Raw genomic sequence first — 22,177 nt, 5'->3', positions numbered from 1 at the left:
CCCCGAAAGTCAAGCCTGAAGCAGGCCCATCTACGCTTACCAAGCCTGCAGCCTGCCAGCTCCCCGACCCCTGGCCGTGTCCTTTGCAGAGAATGTGGGGGGCTCTGTGCCCCCGCTCCACCCTCTGCATTTGTATTTGGGTCTTGCTGCTTCCTGCACATTCTGAAGCCCCTTGTCTTGTCCTTAGTTTCTCCCCCTCTGCTGACCCCTTATCCCACAGACCGGCAGCAGGCCTCACCTCTCTGAGCAATAGCCACGTCACCCAGGCTAGGACCCCCCCCCCCAGCTGCAGCCGTCTTTGTCCTGTTCTCTTTGCACAGCCCCTGCCACCCCCGTTCCCTGTGGGGGTTGCTTTCTGCTTGCCACATACTGCCCGTCTTGCCGACCCCAGCCACTGGCTCTGCTGCCTCTCATTAGATCCCTCGGTGGTGTCGAGTGGTTGGCCTCGGGTTTTTACAGCTTTCCCATCCAGGTCTAAGCTGTGCCATTCGCTGCTCTCGGTGGTGCTCCCCCTCAGCTGGGTGCTCCTTTGACTGTAGATGGTCCTGCTTCACTCAGTGCTCCCCCTCAGCTGGGTGCTCCTATGACTGTAGATGGTCCTGCTTCACTCAGTGCTCCCCCTCAGCTGGGTGCTCCTGTGACTGTAGATGGTCCTGCTTCACTCAGTGCTCCCCCTCAGCTGGGTGCTCCTGTGACTGTAGATGGTCCTGCTTCACTCAGTGCTCCCCCTCAGCTGGGTGCTCCTGTGACTGTAGATGGTCCTGCTTCACTCAGTGCTTCACTTCTCTTATGTAATGTCTCTTCACTCAGTGCTCCCCCTCGCAGGGTGGAGAAAGCACCCTGCCCCCGCACCCCCACAACCCCTTTGGCACAGTCTCTCATCTGGAGTCAACTATGTTCTCTTACATAACAGCAGCAAAACACATCTTAGGCCAGACCACTACTGCCCTCATCCTCCTTGGCCTCCGCCCCCAAAGCAGTCTGAGAGGTCTTATAAAAACACAGATCCAACATGCTCAGCTATGTTCATAGCAGCACTATTTGTAATAGCCAGAACCTGGAAACAACCTAGATGCCCATCAATGGAAGAATTGATGGAAAAAATGTGGTACATATACACAATGGAGTACTACTCAGCAGAGAAAAACAATGAAAGCATGAAATTTGCAGGCAAATGGATGGAACTAGAAAAAAATCATCCTGAGTGAGGTAACCCAACCCAGAAAGACAGTTATGGTATGTACTCACTCATAGGTGGATTCTAGATATAAAATGAACAATCAGACCACAACCCATAGAACCATAGAGGCTATATATATAGCATGGAGGTCCCTAGGACGACTGTGGCATATAATAAATTTCAGTTTACTCAATTATTGAAAAAAATAGCCAATGAATGGAAACACATGAACTATGAACAAGGCTGAGGGGCAGTGGATCAGGCCTCTGAATAGGTGAGACAGTGACTGGCTTGATCAGGGGAGAACTAGGCAGTGGACAATCCTGTGCTCATTGCATGAGTTGGCTGTTGAAACTGGAGCTTATGCAGGACATTTGGCTCAGTCTGGAGAAGACTGAACTCCCTGGATGAGTCTACCAGTTGATCGCAGTCCTCGAGAGACTTGTCTGGAGGAGGTGGGAATGGAGGGTAGGCTGGGGGTAAGGGGGGGGGGGGGGGAGAATAGGAACCCATGCTGATATGTAAACTGAATGTATTGTAAAATAAAATATATATATAAAATAAAAAAAAAACAAACACAGATCCAGCCGGGCGGTGGTGGCGCAAGCCTTTAATCCCAGCACTTGGGAGGCAGAGGCAGGCGGATCTCTGTGAATTCGAGGCCAGCCTGGGCTACCAAGTGAGTTCCAGGAAAGGCGCAAAGCTACACAGAGAAACCCTGTCTAGGAGAAAAAAAAAAAAAAAAAAAAAAAAAAGTTCAAACCCAACCTGTCCCCAAAAAACCAACACCCTGTTCCTCTCATACAGAAGCCTCCTGACTCTTGGAATTGTAGTGAGAGTCCTAGACTCCTGTGCATGGACTGGGTTCCTGACAATCGCGCCCCACTAATCATCCCACCCTTGCTTGTTCACTCTGCTCGTAGCTGGGCTTCACGTCTGTGCCCAAGTTCTCTCCACTCTAGGTCTTTGCTCTGCTTAGACTTTCCTGCTCTGGGTCACGGTAGAGTCACTCTTGATTCAAGACAAGGCTTTCATGCCGGTTGTAGTGACACACGCCTTTGATCCCAGGACTCAGAGGCAGGGCAGGCAGATCTCTGTGAGATCAAGGCCAGCCTGGTCTACAGGGTGAGATCCAGGACAGCCAGGCATACACAGAGAAACCCTGTCTCAAATTAGAAAAAAAAAAATCGGTCTGGAGAGGTGGCTCAGCATTTAAGAGCATCAGCTGCTCTTCCAGAGGCCCTGAGTTCAATTCCCAGCAACCACATGGTGGCTCACAACCATCTCTAGTGGAATCTGATGCCATCTTCTGGCATAAATTCATACACGCAGATAGAGCACTCATATACATAAAGTAAATAAATCTTGAAAAAAATTCCTAAGGACATCTTCCCAGGCATGCTAGTCCAGGCACCCCCTCGGTTGCTAAAATTCCTTCCCTTGGAGAAATGTAAACAGCATCCAACCCTCCTCCTACAGTCCCAATGGCAAACCAAGGTGTGTGTTCAGCAGAATTCACTATGGGGAAATAATGAGTTCATCAGACTTCCTTACAGGGCAATTGTCTTAGTTAAGGTTTTTATTGCTGTGAAGAGACACCACGGCAAGTTTTTTTTGTTTTGTTTTGTTTTGGGTTTTTTTTTTTGTTTTTTTTTTTGGTTTTTCAAGACAGCGTTACTTTGTGTAGCCCTGGCTGTCCTGGAACTCGCTCTGTAGCCCAGGCTGGCCTCGAACTCACAGATCCGCCTCCCTCTGCCTCCGAGTGCTGGGGTTAAAGGCTTGCGCCGCCGCCGCCGCCGCCACCCCCCCCTCCCCAGCCACGGCAACTCTTATAAAGAAAACATTTCATTGAGGTGACTCACAGTTCCAGAGGTTCAGTCCATTATCATGACGGGAGCATGGGGGCGTGCAGGCAGGCAGACGTGGTGCTGGAGCGGAGAGTGCTCAGTCTTGACCGGAAGGCAGCAGCAGGAAGTCGACTAACAGTCACACTAGGGAAGCTTGAGTAAGAGAGACCTGAGAGCCCGCCCCCTCAGCGACGCACTTCCTCCAACAAGGCCACACCTCCTAGTAGTGCCGCTCCCTTTGGGGCCATTTTCTTTCCAAGCACCGCAGCAGTGGATGAGAGTTTATGGCCAGGAGTGTGGGTGAGAGCACAGTGGGAGGACCACACCCAGCTAGGATGACTGTTCCAGGCCTGTGAAGATGGAGCCCCCTCCCCTCATCCTTCCTCCCCTCTATCCTTCAGCCCTTCCCGAAGCCCCTAGGCCATGTGCGATTAGGGAAGAATTGCATACAGCAAGTTAGGAGGTGTCTTAATTAGGGTTTCTATTTCTGTGAAGAGACACCACGACCATGGCAACTCTTATAAAGAAAACCATTTAACTGGGGTGGCTTACGATTTCAGAGGTTTAGTCCATTATCATCATGGTAGGAAACCTGGTGGCATACAGCCACATGTGGTGCTGGAGGAGGAGCTGAGAATCCTACATCTTTTTTTTTTAAAACCTTTTTAAAAAAATTATTTACTTTTATTTCATTTGCATTGGTCTTTTGCCTGCATGTATGTCCGTGTGAGGGTGTCAGATCTTGGAGTTACAGACAGTTGTGAGCTGCCACGTAGGTGCTGGGAATTTAACCCAGGTCCTCTGGAAGAGCATCTTAACCACTGAGCCTTCTCTCCAGCCTCTGAGACTCCTACATCTCCATCCACAGGCATCAGGAAGTGAACTGAGACATGGCGTGGCTTGAGCACACATGAGACCTCAAAGTCCACCCCCACAGTGACACACTTCTTCCAACAAAGCCACACCTCCTGAGAGTGCCACTCCCTATGAGCTTATGGGGACCAATTACATTCAAACCACCACAGAAAGGGTGGCTGGATTCTTGGGTAAGGGTCCTATGAGACCCCCTACACCTTTTCGAAGAGTCAACAAGCCCAGCTGTGATGCTCTCTGGCCAGCAGGTCCAGCTGAATTCCTGCAGCTGGCAACCATTTGGCTCAGAAAACAGTCCTGTAAATAGCCTCTGGAATCTCCTCCCTCGGTGCCCTTCAACCCTGGTCTCCACACATGGTTGCTCACTCTCTCCCTGTTGTAATATTTCTTTCCCCACACCAACCCCCGAGACAGGGTTTCTCCGTATAGCCCTGGCTGTCCTGGAACTCTCTAGATGACCAGGCTGACCTAGAACTCTGAGATCCGCCTGCCTCTGTCTCCTGAGTGCTGGGATTAAAGGTGTGCGCCACCACCTGGCTGTAATATTGCTTTGAGGACAGGTGTCTTGTCTTCTCCATTCTGTCCCCTCCAAGTCCAGCACAGAGCCTAATATTCAGGAGGTGCTGAGAAAATACGCATTGATTGAATGAAAGAGGGCCCTAGTGACGTCCCGATCACGTAGACAGAACAAGTGAGCGGAGGAAAGGCCAGGCATCTGGAAATGAAAATCCTGTCTGTCTCACAGCTGTAGATGGGACAACTGCATGTTCTCACCGGGCAGGGTTATGCTGAGACCTACAGGTCACATCCCTTTGTTTGACCGCGTCGCGTGGAGCTTGGCTGCGTCATGGTCCCATCAGATAGAGGCATCGTACCCAGACAGACCACTGGGTACAAGAGAAGTCACATCGCCTCAGAACCACAATATATTTCCTTCCTGACTTCCCAGCTTTGCTGCCTCACCAGCTGCCCGAGCTACCCATTGTCCCTCACATTCACACGCCTAGAACACCCGCCACCACCTTCCCTTCAAGTGGGATTGTTTGTCTGTGGCAGGGGGAATGTCTGAATGCTTGGGAGGACCCACTCTTCCTTCAAAAGATGGAGCCAGCAGGGTGAGCAAGGTCTGCGGGTCTGTTTTCCCTTCCTGCTTCTTGAGGTTATGAAAACACGGGATGGAATAGTCTGCAAGTAGCAGATGGGACATGTGACTGTTTAAAATCGACAATTAATAGCTTTTCTAAGCCAATCTAATGTGAAACTATATGATGCCGTGAAAGTTTTGTTGGCAAGGATGTTTAGATGCTTAGGACACAAAGTGAGTTGTTTGTTAAAATCTCAGTAGACCAAGCAGGGGTAGTATAAAATACATTCTTGTGAGCATAGCACAACTTAAAATCACTCATGATGGTATTCCAGAATCCAGGTGCGAAGCTGAGACAGAGGAATGAGCTCACTGGCATTGTGATGGCATTAGAACAGTGCTTCGAAGCTGAGAGGGGGACAGGGGCTCACTGCCAGAGTTAGTTAACGGTGAGTTCAGGAAGAAAATCTGATCTAAGAGGCGACAGATTCTGAAAACAGCACCTGTTGTCACTAGCCTCTTGCACACCCCACGTATACCAAGACACATACAAGACAAAAAGGGAAAAACTAGTATGCAACTTTCTCGGTTACTTTTCCCTTCAGCTTCTGTCTTGCTGTGTTCCTCTTCCGAATAACAACGCAAAAGTTCCAGAGACTTCATACTCAATGCCACCTTCAGACCTTGTCAGTGACCTGGGCAGGGACTCCTGGCCAGGAGTGTCATTCTCTGGGAGGAAAGAGAAACGCCGGAGCCCTGTTGGTCGATGGTTCCAAGCATCAACCCAACAACAATGACAGTGAGCTTTATACTCGTCATCAACACAATAGCTCTGGCCAATCTCTTTAGAGATGACCAAACTGAAACTTCCAATAGGACGGTTGCCTGCCCAAGACAACCCAAACAGCTAGAATGCAGTCCCTGATAACCTGACCAGCATCCTAACTTTTCCTGATGTGGCTGAGCCAATAACAGTGTGGAGGAGAGGGCCGGAAGCCATCCAGAAACTCTGCTTTTAACCACAGTGCAGCAGAGTTGGTTCCACCTAACCTCACTTGGTGGAGCTCTGCCCCCTCCAGTCTCACAGACTGCTCAGAGCTTCCTGTGAGATGGATGGGCAATTGAGTGGACACACGTTCTACCTGGAACTGCCGGAGAGCAGCCTTGCTGTCCTGGGAGATAAACGGGCCAAACATTGGCCCTAGGCCGGAGGCTGCTTCCTACTTTTGCTTAGGGTTGTGGTTGAAACAATCAGCCACTCAACAGGGACTTTCCCAGGCTTTCAGGCTGCAGAGGAAAGCTCTTGTTTTGTTTTCTTTTTTCTCAGGCCGCCCAGGACAGAGCCTGCATGGGACTCGGTAGGTCAGGGACTGTCCTGTCTTTCATTTGAGTTAGATAAGAGCGGACATCATGGCGAAGGCCCTATGCTTGAGTCAGAAAGGAGTTACAGCTCAATGGTAAAGTACCAACATCTACAAGGCCTTGAATTCACACACCAGTAACACACACACACACACACACACACACACACACACACACACACGTAAAAGAGGAAGATGGCTGGTACTTCCTTCATGGCTATGCCTGGAGATGCCTGGGAGGGGAAAGGGGCAGCTGGCAAACAGGTTGCAAACTCAGCAGTTGGTCTGTGGCTAGTTCCCACACTCTCCCCCATCCCCAAGTAGGAGGCCGTGAGTGGCCGCTGGCCTGAGCCTGCCAAACCGGTTCAGTTCTCCTCCACCCCTCTAGCCCCAGCTCTGTGAGGCTGTGTGCTCTCCGCTGCTTCTCAAAGGCTGTGTTTGGTTGTGGTGCTGAAGACAGCAGTCTCAGGATCGGGTTCCTGAAGGTTCCAGGTACAACACTACCCACAAGTTCAATGGACTTGTTGAATACAGACCCTATCCACCGACACCAGCTGTATTCTGAAGTCTACACTGTACCTTAAGAATTCGAAACACAGATCTGGGAATGATGGTCTACACCTTTAATCCCAGGACTCAAGAAGTAAAGGCAGGGGATCTCTGTGAGTTCGAGGCCAGGCTGGTCCATAGAGTGAGTTCTAGGACAGCCAGGGCTATGTAGTGAGATCTTGTCTGAAAAAGACAGACAGGAAGGAAAAAAACGAAAAAAGAAAGAAAGAGAGAGAGGGAGGGAGGGAAGGAGAGAGAGAGAGAGAGAGAGAGAGAGAGAGAGAGAGAGAGAGAGAGAGAGAGAAAGGTAATGAGACAGCCCAGTGGGAAAAGGTTCCCACAATAAACAAATACATAAACAGAGTAAAAACGTTTAGGGGCCAGTTAGAAGACCCATCTGGTTAAGGCCCGTGTCTCTGTTGACACAAAAAAACAACTCTGGACTTGAAGGGGATTAGAGATAGTTTATTCTGGAGCCAAATGCCAGTGACCACGGTCTGGGAACACAGATGTAGGTTACTTCAAATTCCATGTTCCAATATGGTAACAGTTTGATGAAGTTCTTATAGTAACAGAACAGAGAAAATCACAAGTAGAAACCAGGCATTAATGGTGCACACCTTTAATCCCAGCACTTGGGAGGCAGAGGCAGGCGGATCTCTGTTGTGTATCAGGTATGGATTCAAACACCTTAAGGAAGAAATCTTTTGCCTTTCTAGTTGCAGGGGGTCAGTCTCTCAGGACTGATTCACTTGTAGCTTAGCAAAGGGCTTTTTATTATTATTATTATTCTCCAATTTACACCTTTAGCAAGTTAATTTGTATCCCAAAACCTCTTATCTAAGCTCCCCAAAGGGACAATGCCAAATGCAAATTGCCAGTTCAGGACTATGGCAGTTTCCCGGGCTTGATCTCCAACCAAGCTTTGCATAGGCTTTGCACCTTTAGACAAGATTCACATAGAAGGTACTGGAGACAAAAGGTAACAATCACAAAAGACAGATCAAAGCTAGGTGCGTTATAATACGCCCGAATCAAACCAGCTGCAGCTCCCCAGGAACGCCCAACACATCTCTGTGAGTTGGAGTCTAACCTGGTCTACAGAGTGAGTTCCAGGACAGCCAGGGCTACCCAGAGAAACCCTGTCTCAGAAAAAACAAAAAACAAAAATTCCCACAAAAACACTGCAAGCCGGGGCACCTTTCAAATACACTGGTCGAAACATTAAGTAGGTGGGTTCAAGCAGAGCAGAGGGCGGGTGAACCTCAAGTATAGACCTCAAGTTGCTATCTGATAACATTCTTAGCCTTTTGGTTGGTGGGGGGGGGGAACCCTATGTTTCTGTTAAATGAACACATTTATCTGTTCGGTTAGACAGAGAGACAGGTAAGGAGTGGGCAGTCAGAAGGCTAAGGTAAGTTATAATTTATTAGAATTGTAGCCCAAGGTAAGTTGTAATTAGTTTCTGGGCCCGCAACAGTCCAGCCTCCACACCATGACTGACGTTTTAATCAGCCTCTCAGAAGGCTCAGTGGGAGGCGCAGCTTCTTTCCTGGTTCTGACTCACATCTCCAACTGAGTTTAGTCTCTGGACCACGCAGGGTGGAAGGAGGGAACTGACTCCTTTGTCCTCTGACCTCCACACGCCAGTCACGGCCCTCGCGCACCCCTCCCCCCCATTCATACGAAATAAATGCACATTTATTTAAAATTAAAAAAAAAAAATTCTGAGCAGGGTAGCACACACCTTTAATCCCAGCACTCGGGAGGCAGAAGCAAGTGGATCTCTGTGGGTCCCAGGCCAGCCTGGTCTACATAGAGTTCCAGGTTAGCCAGGGCTATGTAGTGAGATCCTGCCTGGTTTAAAAAAAGAAAGAGCTGGGCAGTGGTGGCTCAAGCCTTTAATCACAGTGCTCATGAGGCAGAGGCAGGCAGAGCTCTGAGTTCAAGGCCAGCCTGGTCTACAAAGTGAGTTCTAGGCTAGCTGGGGCTGCACAGAGAAACCCTGTCTTGGGAAAAAAAAAAAAAGGAAGAAAGAAACATATGTACATAGTCATCTTGATGAGATGTGACTAGGCCTCAGCCTGAATGTGAGCAGGTCTGAGAGACAAGTGCATGGAAGAGGACCCCTCCCCTTTGTAGCCAGGTGGTAGCTCACCAGGTGTCTTTTGATGTCTGTACAGTGACCTGGCATGACCCTCTAGATGCAAGTGGGAAGGGGTGGATTATGAGTTCATCTTAATAGGTGTGTTCAATCTGTGGCCCAAAGACTGATGGACCCATGGACAGCTGTGAATGCAGCCCGACGCAAAACCATCCGCTGAATTTTTTTGTTAGGTTTTTTTGGTCGTGATTTGTTCAGTTTTAACTCATCACACAGATCTGAAATGTGACAATGTAGGTGACAGTGTTTGTCATGATGTCCAAAGGGTGGACACAGGCCTGGGAAGATAGCTTGTTTGCAAGCATGGTGACCTGAATTTGATCCCCCAAACTCACGTGGTAAGGCTAGGTGTGGTGAGTGCCTTTAGAATCCTGGGGCTGGGAAGCTGGAGAAGGTGGATAGTTGGAGGCTCTCTGGCTGGCCAACATGGACCAATTGGTGAGCTCTGGGTCAATGAGAGACTGTCTTAAAAACCAAACGTATAGCACTGGAAGAATGACGTGTGAGGTTGACCTCTGGCCTCCAAATGCACACGTACGAGTGTATACACACACACACACACACACACCACACATAACACACACACACACACACACCACACACACACACACACCCCACACACACACCACACACACACACACCACACACACACCACACACACACACACCACACACACACCACACACACACACACACACACACACACCACACACATACACACACACACCACATGTACACACACACACACACACACCACACACACACCACACACACACCACACACACATACACACACACACACTCAAAGGTTGAACACACCTTTGATCTTCGGTGGCTCTCAGCTCCTTGCTGCTGCTGGCACTGGTGGGACTCTAATCAAGGCTGGCCTTCTTTGTCCAGCTTAGGCATGGCCACCGGAGCGTGCAATCATCCCTCTTTTTCTACACACCTAGTAGTGAGCACTACCCTGCTTGGGAGTTTTCTCAGGACCTTGCTGAGGGCAAGACAGACAGACAGGTGCTGACACAGGCCAGCACAGAGGGCAGGGCATCCAGAGAACAGCTTTAAAAAAATAAAATAAAATGAAGAAGTCAGACCCGGTCCTGTTCTCGGGGAAGGATCAAGTCCACATTTGGTGATTATCTTCAGACCCTCCTGGAAGATAGATGCCTGCGAAGAAAATTGCCCTTCACGGCCAATCTTTGTTCTGTGGGTCCCATTTTTATCTATCTTCTCTCTCTTTACTATGCGGAGATAGGGAGAATTTTCCCATCTCTCCTCCCACCCACACCGCCTAGGAGCTCAGGGTTGGTGGTTTGGCAGCATGTATTGAGCACCTGCTGGATACTCGTGGAGTAAAGCAGGAGAAGGACAGAGCAAGGCAGGCGGAGCAACCCGGGTGGCCAGGCGTGAAGGTGCCGCTGTTCCCAGTTGTTGCTCTGGGCTACTCTGCTGTGGGTCCCCGGCAGAAGTTCCGGTTATAGAAGTGGCGGTTGTCTCTAGTCAGGGCTGTGCTCAGTTGGGCCCAGAAGCTGCCCTGCCCGTTGGGCTGCTGGGGCCAGAAGAGCACACTCTGGCGGCAGAGGCGCTGGCGCAGGCGCACGTAGCGGGAGCGGTGGGCATCGGGGCGCAGGATCACCAACACCACCACATCCTTGCGGTCCTCCAGCAGGCGCTGTTGAGCCAGCAGGAAGCTGGTGCGCAGGAGGCCACTGACCCTGTCCGTGTGGGCCAGCACAAACAGCGTCTTGCGGCTGCCATAGATGGAGGCCCAGAGATTCTCGAAGAGCGTCTGGCCCGGCAGCCAATCCCGGTCCTCCAGGCACAGGCGCAGTGCTCGGCGCCCGCGCCGCTCCTCCAGCCGCACCCGCAGCTCGTTATACACCCAGTCGGCAACCGCGCTCTGCGCCTTATCGAACACTACGAAGGCATCGTAGGGCAGGGCTTGGGCGCCGCGCCGACCCCGAGCCAGCAAAGGTATCCATGCCAGGCACAGGTGGAAACAGTACCAGACGTCCCAGCCGCAGAGATGCTGCAGTAATGGCACCGCCAGGCCCACAGCCACAGTCAACAGGGAAAGGCCAAAGCAGTCCCAGGAGAGGACCTCATCCAGGCACAGCCGCAGGTCCTGCGCGAAGATGCTCCGGCCCTGCAGCTGGCCGGGACTGCCACACCTCACCTGGTTGGGCAGGCCGGGCACCTTGGTCTGCACCTCCAGCAGGAAGTCCACGAAGGCCGCCCCACAGGCACAGTGCAGAGGGTTGCTTCTCACGTCTAGCATTGTCAGGTTCGGCACTATGGGCCCAAACCAGGAGCGATCCACTGTCTTGAGGTAGTTGTCGCTGAGGTTGACCTCTTTCAGTTCCACAGCCAGAGCAAAGAAGGCTGGGGCCACAGAGATAATACTGTTGCTACTCACATCCAGCTTCTGGAGCAGGGTGCCATTAGGCAAGGTGCCGTTGGTCAGGGCCTTTAACTGATTTCCTGCCAGGTCCAGGACTTTCAGGTTGGGCAGGAAGGTGAGACTGCTCCAGTTAAAGAAAGACAGGTAATTGTCACGGAGATTCAGAATCCTCAGGCTCTTGGGGAGGTTGTCCAGGTACTGGGGCAGGAGGATATGCAGGCGATTCTGAGACAGGTCCAGCTGGTCCAGGCGCCGCAGATCCTGGAAGAATTGGAGGTAAAGGTCCCCCTCACCCCACATGAGGCCTACAGCATTGCCACTGAAGTCCAGGGACCTCAGTGAGTTACTGCGAAGATGTGAGGACACGCGGCTGTGAATGTCATTGTGTGCCAGGCTAAGGTACTGCAGCCTGGACAGACGGGACACAAAACTAAAGTTGTGGCCGATACCCTGCATGCTGAAGGGCTGGTTGTTGTAGCTCAGGTCCAGGGCCTGCAATTGTGGGAGTTCAGTGAACGAGCGCCCGTGGTACAAGTCCAGCTTGTTATGGGAGAGGTCTAGCACCCGCAGACTGGTCAGCAGCAGGAACTGAGAGCCGTTGACAGCCTGTGCAATACTGTTGTGGCTCAGGCTTAGGCACTGGAGGTGTGAGAGGTTGACGAACATTTCCGGCTTGACTACCACCAGATTGTTCCGAGACAGATCCAAGGTAAACTTGAGGTTCCTGCACCTGACCATGAAGTTCTTAGAGCCAGGGGTGCTGAGCGGAGTTGGGGCAGGAACCCCAGACCACAGACTCTCGCGCTCCCCACCATCTGCTTCTTCAGGGGTGGCTGCTGACATTATCAGAGACTCACTGATGCGGTTCTCTGACAGGTCCACGAAATGAAGGTTTGGGAAGGTCCCGAAGATGCTGAGCTGGGCCTGGTTGATGAAGTTCATCTGAAGATGCAGAGTGTGGAGGTAGGGCAGATTGGTCAGCGGCCTGAGTGTGTTCTTGTTGAGCAGTCGGAAGAAGATGCCGTTCAAGTTCAGCTCTTGCAGGGACACCAGACTCTCGAAGGACTTTGCCAGGTGGCGCTTGGCAAATGAGATCTTCTTGCAATAATTGAAGGACAGGTCGAGCTTGCGCAGTCTTGTCAGGTTCTGAAAGGCCATAGTTTGGGTAATGCTGTCATAGAGAAAGTTCTCACTTAGGTCCAGCACTGAAAGGTTGACGAGGCCCTGGAACCAGGAGGAGTTCAGCGTGTGGAGAGAACTGTCCTTCAGCACCAGGCCTTCGAGGTGGCTCAGGTGACGGAAGGTCTCGGGGTGCAGCTGGAGGGACTCTTGTCCACATTCTGTACAGGGGTTGAAGGCATGGTCACAGCGGCGACAGTTCCCGCCCACGTCAAGTACTCGCAGGGAGGTCAGGTTGGCGAGGTCTTCGGGCGCCAGCTTGACGATGTGGTTATAGGACACCAGGAGGTACTCCAGGCTGGGGGGCAGTTGGCGGGGCACCTTCGCGAGTTTGTTATACTTGAGTGACAAGTGGGTGAGATTGCTCAGGCCCAGGAGGGCACCTGGGGCCACCTTCACGGACTCGTTGCAGGGGTTCTTGTAATAGCAGTTCCCATCCATGAAGAGAAAGCGCAGGTTGTACAGGCCGGCAAGGCTGGTGGAATCTAGTGCCAGGATGTTGGTGTGGCTCAGGCTCAGGTTCACCAGGGAGCTGGGCAGCGGGGGTACGGTGGTGATGCCGTTGTAGCTCAGATTCAGCTCCTCCAGGGTCCGCACGACCACGAAGGTGTTGCGCTCAATGGTCATGTGGCAGGGGAAGTGCATGGGGCTGAGGCCGGTGGGCGGGCAGTTCCACTTGAGGTTCAGGTGCCGCAGGCTGGACAGGTGGACGAAGTCAGAGTTATGCAGGTGGTGGATGCGGTTGGAGATCAAGGAAAGGCTGGTGATGTTGGAACGGGCAGCTGCTGCAGAGAAGCGAGGCACAGACTTCAGGAACAGCCAGTTGCAGTCTACCAGGCCACGAGGCTTCAGCTCACAGGGCAGGAAGGCAGGCAGGGTGCCCAGAGCCAGAACCTCGGCCAGCACTGCAGCTTGCACCAGGAGAGACACAGGGTGAAGGGTCCTGTGACAGAGAACCTGTGAGAGCCAGGACTGGGTGAGTGTCTAGCGTTGTCCTGCCCTCCCTCTCCTACCCTCTCTTCCTCACTGGGCCGGTTCTTCAGGGCTTCCAAATCCCCTCCAAGTGCCGCACCCTCCAGCCTCCTTCCTGGCCCGCTCAGAACGGCTCCTTGGTTTTAGGCTCAGCCACTGACTGACTCAGGGCTAGGACACAGAACCAGGATTGGGCCTGAAATCCAGACCCCAGACTTGGAGCGTTTTGCTGGGAACACACAACCCATAATAGCAGGGCCAGGACAGACTCCAGCGAGCCCACTGGGCCTCCCACACTTTCTCTTCCTCTCCTCTGGGGCCTCAGCTCTTTTCTCTGTTCCTCCAGGCCTCCCTGAAGCTGTGCTCCACTCACTTCCTGGCCTCTCCTTGGCCAAAGTGCCGGGAGCTCTCAAGGCCCCCTGAGGTGTAGCTGGCTCCTCGCTGGTACAAACTGGCTTTTGTAGCCTCCATCCGCTTCCCCAGTCTGACCTGAGAACCCTCAGCCTGCCGAGACTCAGAAGGCCCAGAGGGAGCAAGGGGCAGCAGGTCTTCCGAGTGTGCAGGTCAGCAGCCACCGGGAACTGAGGTCCCAGGCTTCAACCTCCCTTACCCACCTAGCAGGTTCATCCCTCCCTGCTCAGAGAACCACTTTGGCTCCAGTTTCCTCAGGGGTCCATGAACATCCCGAGGGCACCGAGTGGACTGTCCTCTCCACTGTGACCATGCTAACATCATCCCCCTCCCATGATCCCCACTCCCGGGGGGCGGGGGGGGGGTAAGAACTGCGGTCCTAGGTCCTACCATGTTGGGGAATGGAGTCTTCTCTAGAGGATCCGTCCGACAAGCTGGGCGGCAGAGAAGGATGTTCCACCAGGGTCCCTTAGAGGAACTGAGGAAGTGACACTTTCGCTGCAGCCTGATAGATACTTTATCCCTACCCGGGGAGGGCAGGTGGTGGTACCATGAGTCACAGGTCATTTGCATAGTCAGATGGCAGGCAGGCCTCTTCACTCCTTCCCCTTTCCATTCTCTCCCTCACCCCGCAGTCAGCCATGAGGGCCTCACATCTGTCCCCTGGGAGGTATGGGAAGGGACCACAGCCCAGAGTCCTGCCCAAGGTCAATGAGAAACCAGGGTCTGAAGCAGCCTGGCAGAGCTGCGCCGAGCGTTGACACCCACGCGGAGGGTGTCACCTCACCCTCATGCCTCAGTGTTTGCTCTGTGGGTACGCCCAGGGCAGGCCCCCCGACTCTGGGGAGCCTCCGCGAGCCAGAGGCTGGAGCCAACATCTGCCTTCACCAGCAGCCTCGACGACATCTCTTCCAGGAACAGTGGCTCCTGCTCCTGCATTCCCAGTTCCCCCAGTAGCCCATCAGACCCCAGTGGCTGGTCCAGCTGGAACTCTGGGTCATCTTGCTGTCGTGTGACACGGTTCCTGGGGAGATGTGTGCAGATGTGTACTCACTCGAGGAAGGCAACCGATGACAGGCCAAAGCTGAGGACGTCACCCGAGTCCAAGTTGGCTAGCCAGTGAGCTTTACTGGAGTTACGGGCACATGGTATGGGTGAGGACTCACTTAAAGGAGCAGACACGACTCAGAGACAGATGCACCACCAAGAGCCCACCCCAGCATGGGTTCCACAAAAGCTGGAAACCCGCAGCTTCACCCACAACTTGTGGCGGCTCAAAATGTTGGAGAGGTAATTTTCCAGGCAACTCAGTTGGTCGGAGCCTTTTCCAGGCAGCTCAGCCGCTTCTGCTTCTTGCAGGCAGCACCCCACCCCCACCCCTGCTGGTCTGAGAGGGCCTCTCAGCAGTCTTTCCTGTCAGTACAAGCTTGGGGAGCAAGGGCCTAGTACATCTGATCACTTTCAGGGACTTCCTGAAGCTTTTCAGTTTTTACATCCTGAGTTTTAAGGAGCTTCCCTGAAGGATGGGACAGTCCGCCTCCCTGCACGTCTATCTGCCTGCCTGAGCTGACGTCATCGCTAACATCACCCTGGTCCTGCTCTCTCTCATCTCCTGCAGCCTATTCACTGTAGCTGTAAGTTTCTAGGGTCCTGCCTGGCCCCTGCAGTCCAGAACAATCTCTCTCACTAAAGATCCTGCAGCCACTTGGACCCAAGTAAACACATAGAGGCTTATATTATTTACAAACTGTGTGAGCTATGGCAGGCTTCTTAACAGCTAGCTCTTATAACTTAACCCATTTCTATTTATCTGTAAGTTGCCACATGGCCGTGGCTTACTGTGGCTTACTGGTACTTTCACATCTTGCTTCTCCTGACGGTGCTGGTGTCTCCCCCAGCTCTGCCTTTCTCTTTCTGTCTCTCTCCTGGGATTTCCCACCTGCCTCTAAGCTGCCTTGCCATAGGCCAAAGCAGCTTACTTATTAACTGATGAGAATAACAAATATTCACAGTATATAGAAAGATATCCCCCAGCAATTCACATTGAGCCCCTGGAAAGGCCTTGTGTATACGTGTGTGTGTGTGTGTGTGTGTGTGTGTGTGTGTGTGTTGTGTGTGTGTATGTGTGTGTACACGTGTATGTGTTGCCTGCACCACTTGCAAGTCTAGTGTCTGAGGAGGTCAGAAGAGCATGTCAGGTCTCCTGCAACTGGTGCTACACACAGCTGTGAGCTGCCACGTGTGTGCTGGGAACTGAACCTAGGTCCTCTGGAAAAGCAACCAATGCTCTTAACCACTGAGCCATCTCTCCATCCCCTCTGTTCAAAACTTCCATTCTGGGTCCTCCTCTACCCAGATTCCTCCGTCACTGTCTGGAGCCCAGTCACTGTCCAAACAGTCGCCCAGGTCATTCCATTTCTGCCCATCTGCTGACAGCCACCTGGCTTCTTGCTGTTTGGATGTATCTGCGCACTCTCTAGCTTCGGGGCCTTTGAACATACTCTTCCCTCTGCCTGGACACTCTCTTCCCCAGATTCCCCACATGGTCCATTTTATTTTCTGCCTTTACACACGGCTCATATCATCCTCTCTTTCCATGGGGCCCACCCTGACCGTCTCGTGAACCTCTCAGCTCAGCCACACACCCATTCTTCCGGCACCACGAGGGTGAGGCAGGAGAATGAGAGTTCAAGGCCTGCCTGGGCTACATAGTGAAACCCTGACTCAAAAGAAATACAGAGCACTGTGGCCTGCTGGTTCTCTCTTTGCATAACCTTTTTCAAATGCTGCCACACCTTGCTGCCCACCCTTCACGCTCTGCTGGGTACCGTCTTACTCTGCTGTTGGAATGCTGACTTCTTGAGGGTAAGAACTTACATCTGTGACTGCGGCACTGCTCAGTATCTGCTGAGGCTGTGTCCTGCCCACAGCACTCAGCCTTGGGTGTCAGGGTATCTTGGAGTGAAGTCTGAATGAATGAATGAATGAGAGAATGAATGATGGGCCATTCTCCCGAAAGGGGCGGGGTTCTACATCAGTCTGGCTCTGCCCAGCCCCTCATCAGAGTGGATCTCATAGCAGGCAGGGTCCGCGGTGCCAATGGTCTGGCTGGCTTGGCAGCTTGCCTGTCATCGGTGCTATCTTCTTGCCTGCCTGAGAACCGACCGGTATGTGGGCCGAGTCTCCTGTGGCTCCTTGCCAGGGTCCCAGCTTTCCTATCCATAATCCTAGGGGCTTTAAGAAGGGTTCAAACGGGCCCCTGCAATGGGACAATGCCCTGATCCAGGAGAAAGGACAGTGTCTACTCAGCAGCTGCATGTTTCTCCAGCCCTCCTCTCCTGGGCCAGGAGGTGTCTACCCATTCTTCAGAGGCATAGACTGACCCCTGGCTTCTGCTGAGTATCAAACTTGGGCACTTTCCCAGAGGCCGAGTGACTCCTCATGGACCACAGAGTCAGGTGCCCACTTCCACTCACCACTCTGTATTCCTTGGGAATAGGAAAGCAGGCCTGAAGAGGGGCACAGGGATGCTGATAACATGGTCAGGGACACATAGGACTGGAGACTCCAAGATACTGGTCTCTAGAATACCCATTATAGCCTTGGTGCCACGAAAACCCAGCCAGAGCCCTCACCCAGGCTGGTAGGATCAACAGTGCCTTCTTTGGTGCCAGGTGCAGTGGCCCACACCTTTAATCCCAGCACTCAAGAGGCAGAGGCAGCTGGATCTCTGTGATTTCTGAGGCCAGCCTGGTTTGCATAGCAAAGCTCCAGGCTAGCCAGGGCTACATAGTAAGATTCTGTCTCATTCTACAGGACACAGAGAGACGTGACTCAGAGACTCTAGGCCTGTGGACTGAAGACAGATGCCCCAACTTTACAAAGGAACATTAGGTGACTGTCCAGGCTGCCAGTTGTCTCTGTCTACCCTGCAAGACTCCTGAAAGTTGCTTGCGTCCATCTTCCATTTCTCAGGTATTATTATATCCTTCTGAGGTCTTTGATGTAGTTGAAGACTAGATAGTTATAAATTTCCTTAGTTATGATAAAAGATAAGTTAGATGAGTTAGAAACCTTAGACTTACAAATATAAGATAGATAGGATATCTTCTTTAATTGCCAAATACAAATAGACTAGATATTATAAATAGGCTAGATATTATAACTGTAATTCTTGCTTGATAATTGTTTTGTTATCTGTAATTTTACTATGTGAAAGTTAAAACCTTCCTTTTTGAAAAAAAAGAAAAGGGGAAGTGCTGTGGGATGTTCTGTATGTTAAATGTGTTGCTCTGATAGTTTAATAAATAAAACACTGATTGGCCAGTAGCCAGGCAGGAAGTATAGGCGGGACAAGGAGAGAGGAGAATTCTGGGAAGTGGAAAGCTGAGGCAGAGAGACACTGCCAGCTGCCACCATGAGAAGATGTTAAGATACTGGTAAGCCAGGAACGACGTGGCAACTTACAGATAAATAGAAATGGGTTAATTTAAGATACAAGAACAGTTAGCAAGAAGCCTGCCACGGCCATACAGTTTGTAAGCAATATAAGTCTCTGTGTGTTTACTTGGTTGGGTCTGAGCGGCTGTGGGACTGGCGAGTGACAAAGATTTGTCCTGACTGTGGGCCAGGCAGGAAAACTCTAGCTACAGCTGTGTTCCATGGACTAGAGTTCTAGAATGAAGGAGAAGGGCAATGTTCCTTGGGCTGGGCTTCCATGGGCTGGGGTTCTAGCTTGAAGGAGAAGGGTGGCATTCCACTGGCTGAGGTTCTAGACTGAAGGAGAAGGGTAGTGTTGCATGGGATGGGGTTCTAGACTGAAGGAGAAGGACAGTGATCCATGGAATAGGGTTTCTAGACTGAAAGAGAAGAAAGAGCAGCATTCCACAGGCTGAGGTTCTAGACTGAAGGAGAAGGGTGGCGTTCCATGGGCTAGGGGTCTAGATTGAAGGAGAACACAGCTAAGCACTAGAATCCACACTCCTCTGCTTCTGGAAGTAGATGGAGTATGAGCAGCTGCCTCAAGCACCTGCCACCAGTCTTCCCTGTCAGGAAGGACTGCACCCTCAAGCTGTGAGCCAAAATAAACCCTTTTTTTCCTTAAAAAAAAAAAAAAGATTCTGTCTCAAAAAAAAAAAAAAAAAAAAAACAGTGCAGCCAGGCCGTGGTGGTGCTCGCCTTTAATCCCAGCACTTAGGAGGCAGAGGTAGGTGGATATCCGAGTTCAAGGCCAGCCTGGTCTACAGAGCGAGATCCAGGACATCTAGGGCTGCTACACAGAGAAACCTTGTCTTGAAAATCCAAAACCAAAAACGAACAGTGCCTTCTTAGGGATCCATCTCCTCATTCCCGCAGTCCTACATTATTGTAGGGGAAGTGCGGACAGGAAGCTGAGAGAGTGAGTGTCTGTTATAAAGCACCGGGGACTGTGGATGTAGCTTAGCTGCCACACTGCTTGCTTAGCATTCACAAGGCCTTGGATTTGATCTCCGATACCCCATAAGCCAGGCACAGTGGTGCCTGCCTCTAGAGGTTCAAGATCGGCCTCAGCTACAGAGCCCACCGGAGAGCCCACGGGAGGCCAGCCTGGGGTACATGAGACAGAACACGGGCGGTGGTGGCACATGCCTGTAATCCCAGCACTCTGGAGGCAGAGGCATGTAGAGCTCTGTGAGTTTGAGGCTAGCCTGGTCTACAGAGTGAGTTCCCGGACAGGCTCCAAAGCTACACAGAGAAACTCTGTCTCAAAAAAAAAAAAAAAAAAAAATCCACCCAACAAATGAATGAAACCGAGACAGAGGCAGGTATGGTGATGTGTGCTGGTTACGCCAGCATCAGGGAGGCTGAGGCAGGATGATGGTCTCAGTCACTGCACAACAAGGCCTTGTCTCAAAACACAACACTAAACTATTAAGTAAAGATGGAAAGATGTGACTACAGATGGAGGCACAGAGCCATGGAAGCAGAGAAGCAGGATCTGGGTCTTCAAATTCGGAGCTAAGAACACAGCCAACCCTGCCGAAGGCCGGCTGTCTGGACCATGGTGTTAGCCTTGTCTGGCCTCCAGAGCCGTACAAATAAATGTGCAAGGTTTTTCTTTTCCTTTTTTAAACAGAGTTTTGCTCAGATTGGGCTCAAACTACCTCTTTTTTAAGCCACCGGGTTTGTGGTAACTTGTCACAGCACCCACAGGAAACAGAGACACCCAGATGTCCATAACCTCATGGAAGTGTGTGGGCCTCACGGGCAGGGCTTCTTCCCTCATTCTCAAAGTATCTCCCCTACATGTGAGGCCAGGAGCGCTCGGGTTTCACCCTGGCAGGCCAGCAAAGCCCCTTCTGAGCAGGGAAAAAGACAACCATGCACCCGATTCACAGAGTCAGGCTCAGTATTGATTTAAAAATATTTTATTCTTTAGAAAATACAGCGTTCGACCGTCCCTTCCTGTGACATCTGGCCCCTGCCAACCGTCCCCACCCTCTGTGGCCAAAGGCTTCTGGACTGAGCTGGGACCACAGCATCAGATCTGGAGGCTAGGTTCATGCCAGGCCCCCCACTCAGACCCCTTGCAAGAGCCAGGTGGGGTTCCCCAGCCACCCTGTGCACACAGATGAGAGAAAGGGACAGCCACGGGCAGGGTCACCAAGTGCTGGTCCAATGGCCCTTGAAAGTAGCAAATGTGTTCAGCCACCTGCTCTCCTGTCCCACAGGAACTGATTCTTTAGAGCCCAGGCTAGGGAGGAAGGAGGTGCAGGAACGGTAGGGCGGCAGGCCAGCAGTCCACATGCCCGGCCCTGTTTCCAGTCCAGACACCTAGCTGTCATCTCCATTCTCGCCGGGGCCCCGGATGAGGCGCTTATGGCCCCGCTTGCCGCCGGGGCCTTTGGGCTTGGCGAATGCCTGCTTGAAGGCATGCTGCTTGGGATGTACCTCATCGTAGAGGAAGTCGGCTGTCAGCTCTGCCCCATCACCAATCTCAATCTGCATGGATCAAGACAGAAGCCATCACTACGCTGAGGCCCCCACACATACCACTCTCGGTGAGTCTCATTCTTAGGTCACCACGGGATATGTAACACAGGGCCGTTACCCTGCTGGCCCGAGTCACCTCCTCCCAGTCACCCAAGACCGGAGGAAAGGAGGCTGGGCTCGTGTATGTCCTGGGCTGTCCCACATCATCGGCTCCCCACCCATCCAATACTGCAGCAGTGAATCCCACATGGACTTAGGACTCCAGGGTCCCACGCGGAGAGTGGGGTGATGGGCCCTGGGAACATCTATACCTTCTTAGCTATCTCCAGCTGGAAGTCTTGCTCTACAGAGTCGAGGAGGCGGCTCTTGCAGCTGGAGTAGAGCATGCGCTCCTTAATGCTGCACTTGTACCCCGGCATGGAGTAGATGAACACTGTGGAGGACGAGGAGGTGAGCCCACGCAGGATGGGGCACCTGCACACCTCCACCCCCACAGCAGGACCAAGCAGCGGCTTGTCATCACTGCTCCTGGCCAGCACAGAACTGAGGTCCCTGTCATTGCTACTCACCCACAGATTCAAGGGAGTCACCCTCATGGGTGTGCTTGTACAGGAAGAAGTGGTAACGGGCAGCATCTCGGGGGACCCGTGAGGGCAGCTGGGCCAGATTTGTGGGCTCCGTGTGTACCAGCTCAATGGTCTCCCGTTCCAGGTCCAGCTTCTGAGGAGGAGAAGGGGCGGTGTGAGGGCACCACTGTACCCACTAAGAAACAGGGCTGATAGTGTTAGGGGGTCCTTCTCCCTGGGGTCCCCTTCCCAAGGCTGGACCTCAGGCTGCAGGGGTTATTTATTCTAAAGAGACCTTCCAGGCCTGGCCCTAACTCCGCCTCTTTGGAGGTTCAGCTAAGGATGAAGCACCCCCCCCCCCCAGATCCCCGGTTGGGGTGGTGTGGAGGACGGTGACCTCAGCAAGACATTGTAACCGGTTCCATCCTCAGAGGCAAAAGCCCCAGGACAGTGGGAGGGAGAGCCAGCCTGTGTGGTCAGAGGAGGCAGAAGAGTTCTGCCTGGGAAAGAGGTAGTCAAGGGAGTTACAGAGGAACTGTTTACAGGGCGTCTGTTGTGGCCAGGGCTTGGGGGCAGGGAGAGGAGGGGAAAACAGTATGCTCTTTAAAAAAGAAACA

The 22,177-nt window shown here is 52.2% G+C and overlaps 1 protein-coding gene across 2 annotated transcripts; it reads right to left on the bottom strand.

Annotated features, from left to right (window-relative positions):
- Window positions 1-9,788: 9,788 nt before the first annotated feature.
- On the bottom strand, window positions 9,789-21,649 carry Tlr9 (toll like receptor 9). 2 transcript variants are annotated; one of them, XM_028895340.2, is made up of 3 exons: window positions 21,564-21,649; window positions 21,306-21,427; window positions 9,789-13,596 (listed from the first exon to the last, which is right to left on the bottom strand). In XM_028895340.2, the coding sequence occupies exons 2-3, from the start codon at window positions 21,411-21,413 to the stop codon at window positions 10,501-10,503; spliced, it is 3,204 nt and encodes a 1,067-aa protein (XP_028751173.1). In that variant the 5' UTR covers window positions 21,414-21,427; window positions 21,564-21,649; the 3' UTR covers window positions 9,789-10,500. The 2 variants fall into 2 exon arrangements, with proteins under 2 accessions (XP_028751173.1, XP_028751172.1); XM_028895339.2 differs by lacking the exons at window positions 21,306-21,427; window positions 21,564-21,649 and adding an exon at window positions 14,413-14,770.
- Window positions 21,650-22,177: the final 528 nt, after the last annotated feature.

Source organism: Peromyscus leucopus, chromosome 7 (assembly GCF_004664715.2).
Source record: "Peromyscus leucopus breed LL Stock chromosome 7, UCI_PerLeu_2.1, whole genome shotgun sequence".
Lineage (NCBI taxonomy): Eukaryota > Metazoa > Chordata > Mammalia > Rodentia > Cricetidae > Peromyscus > Peromyscus leucopus.
Note: the sequence above shows the minus strand (reverse complement) of the source record. Positions and strands in the feature narration are given on the sequence as shown.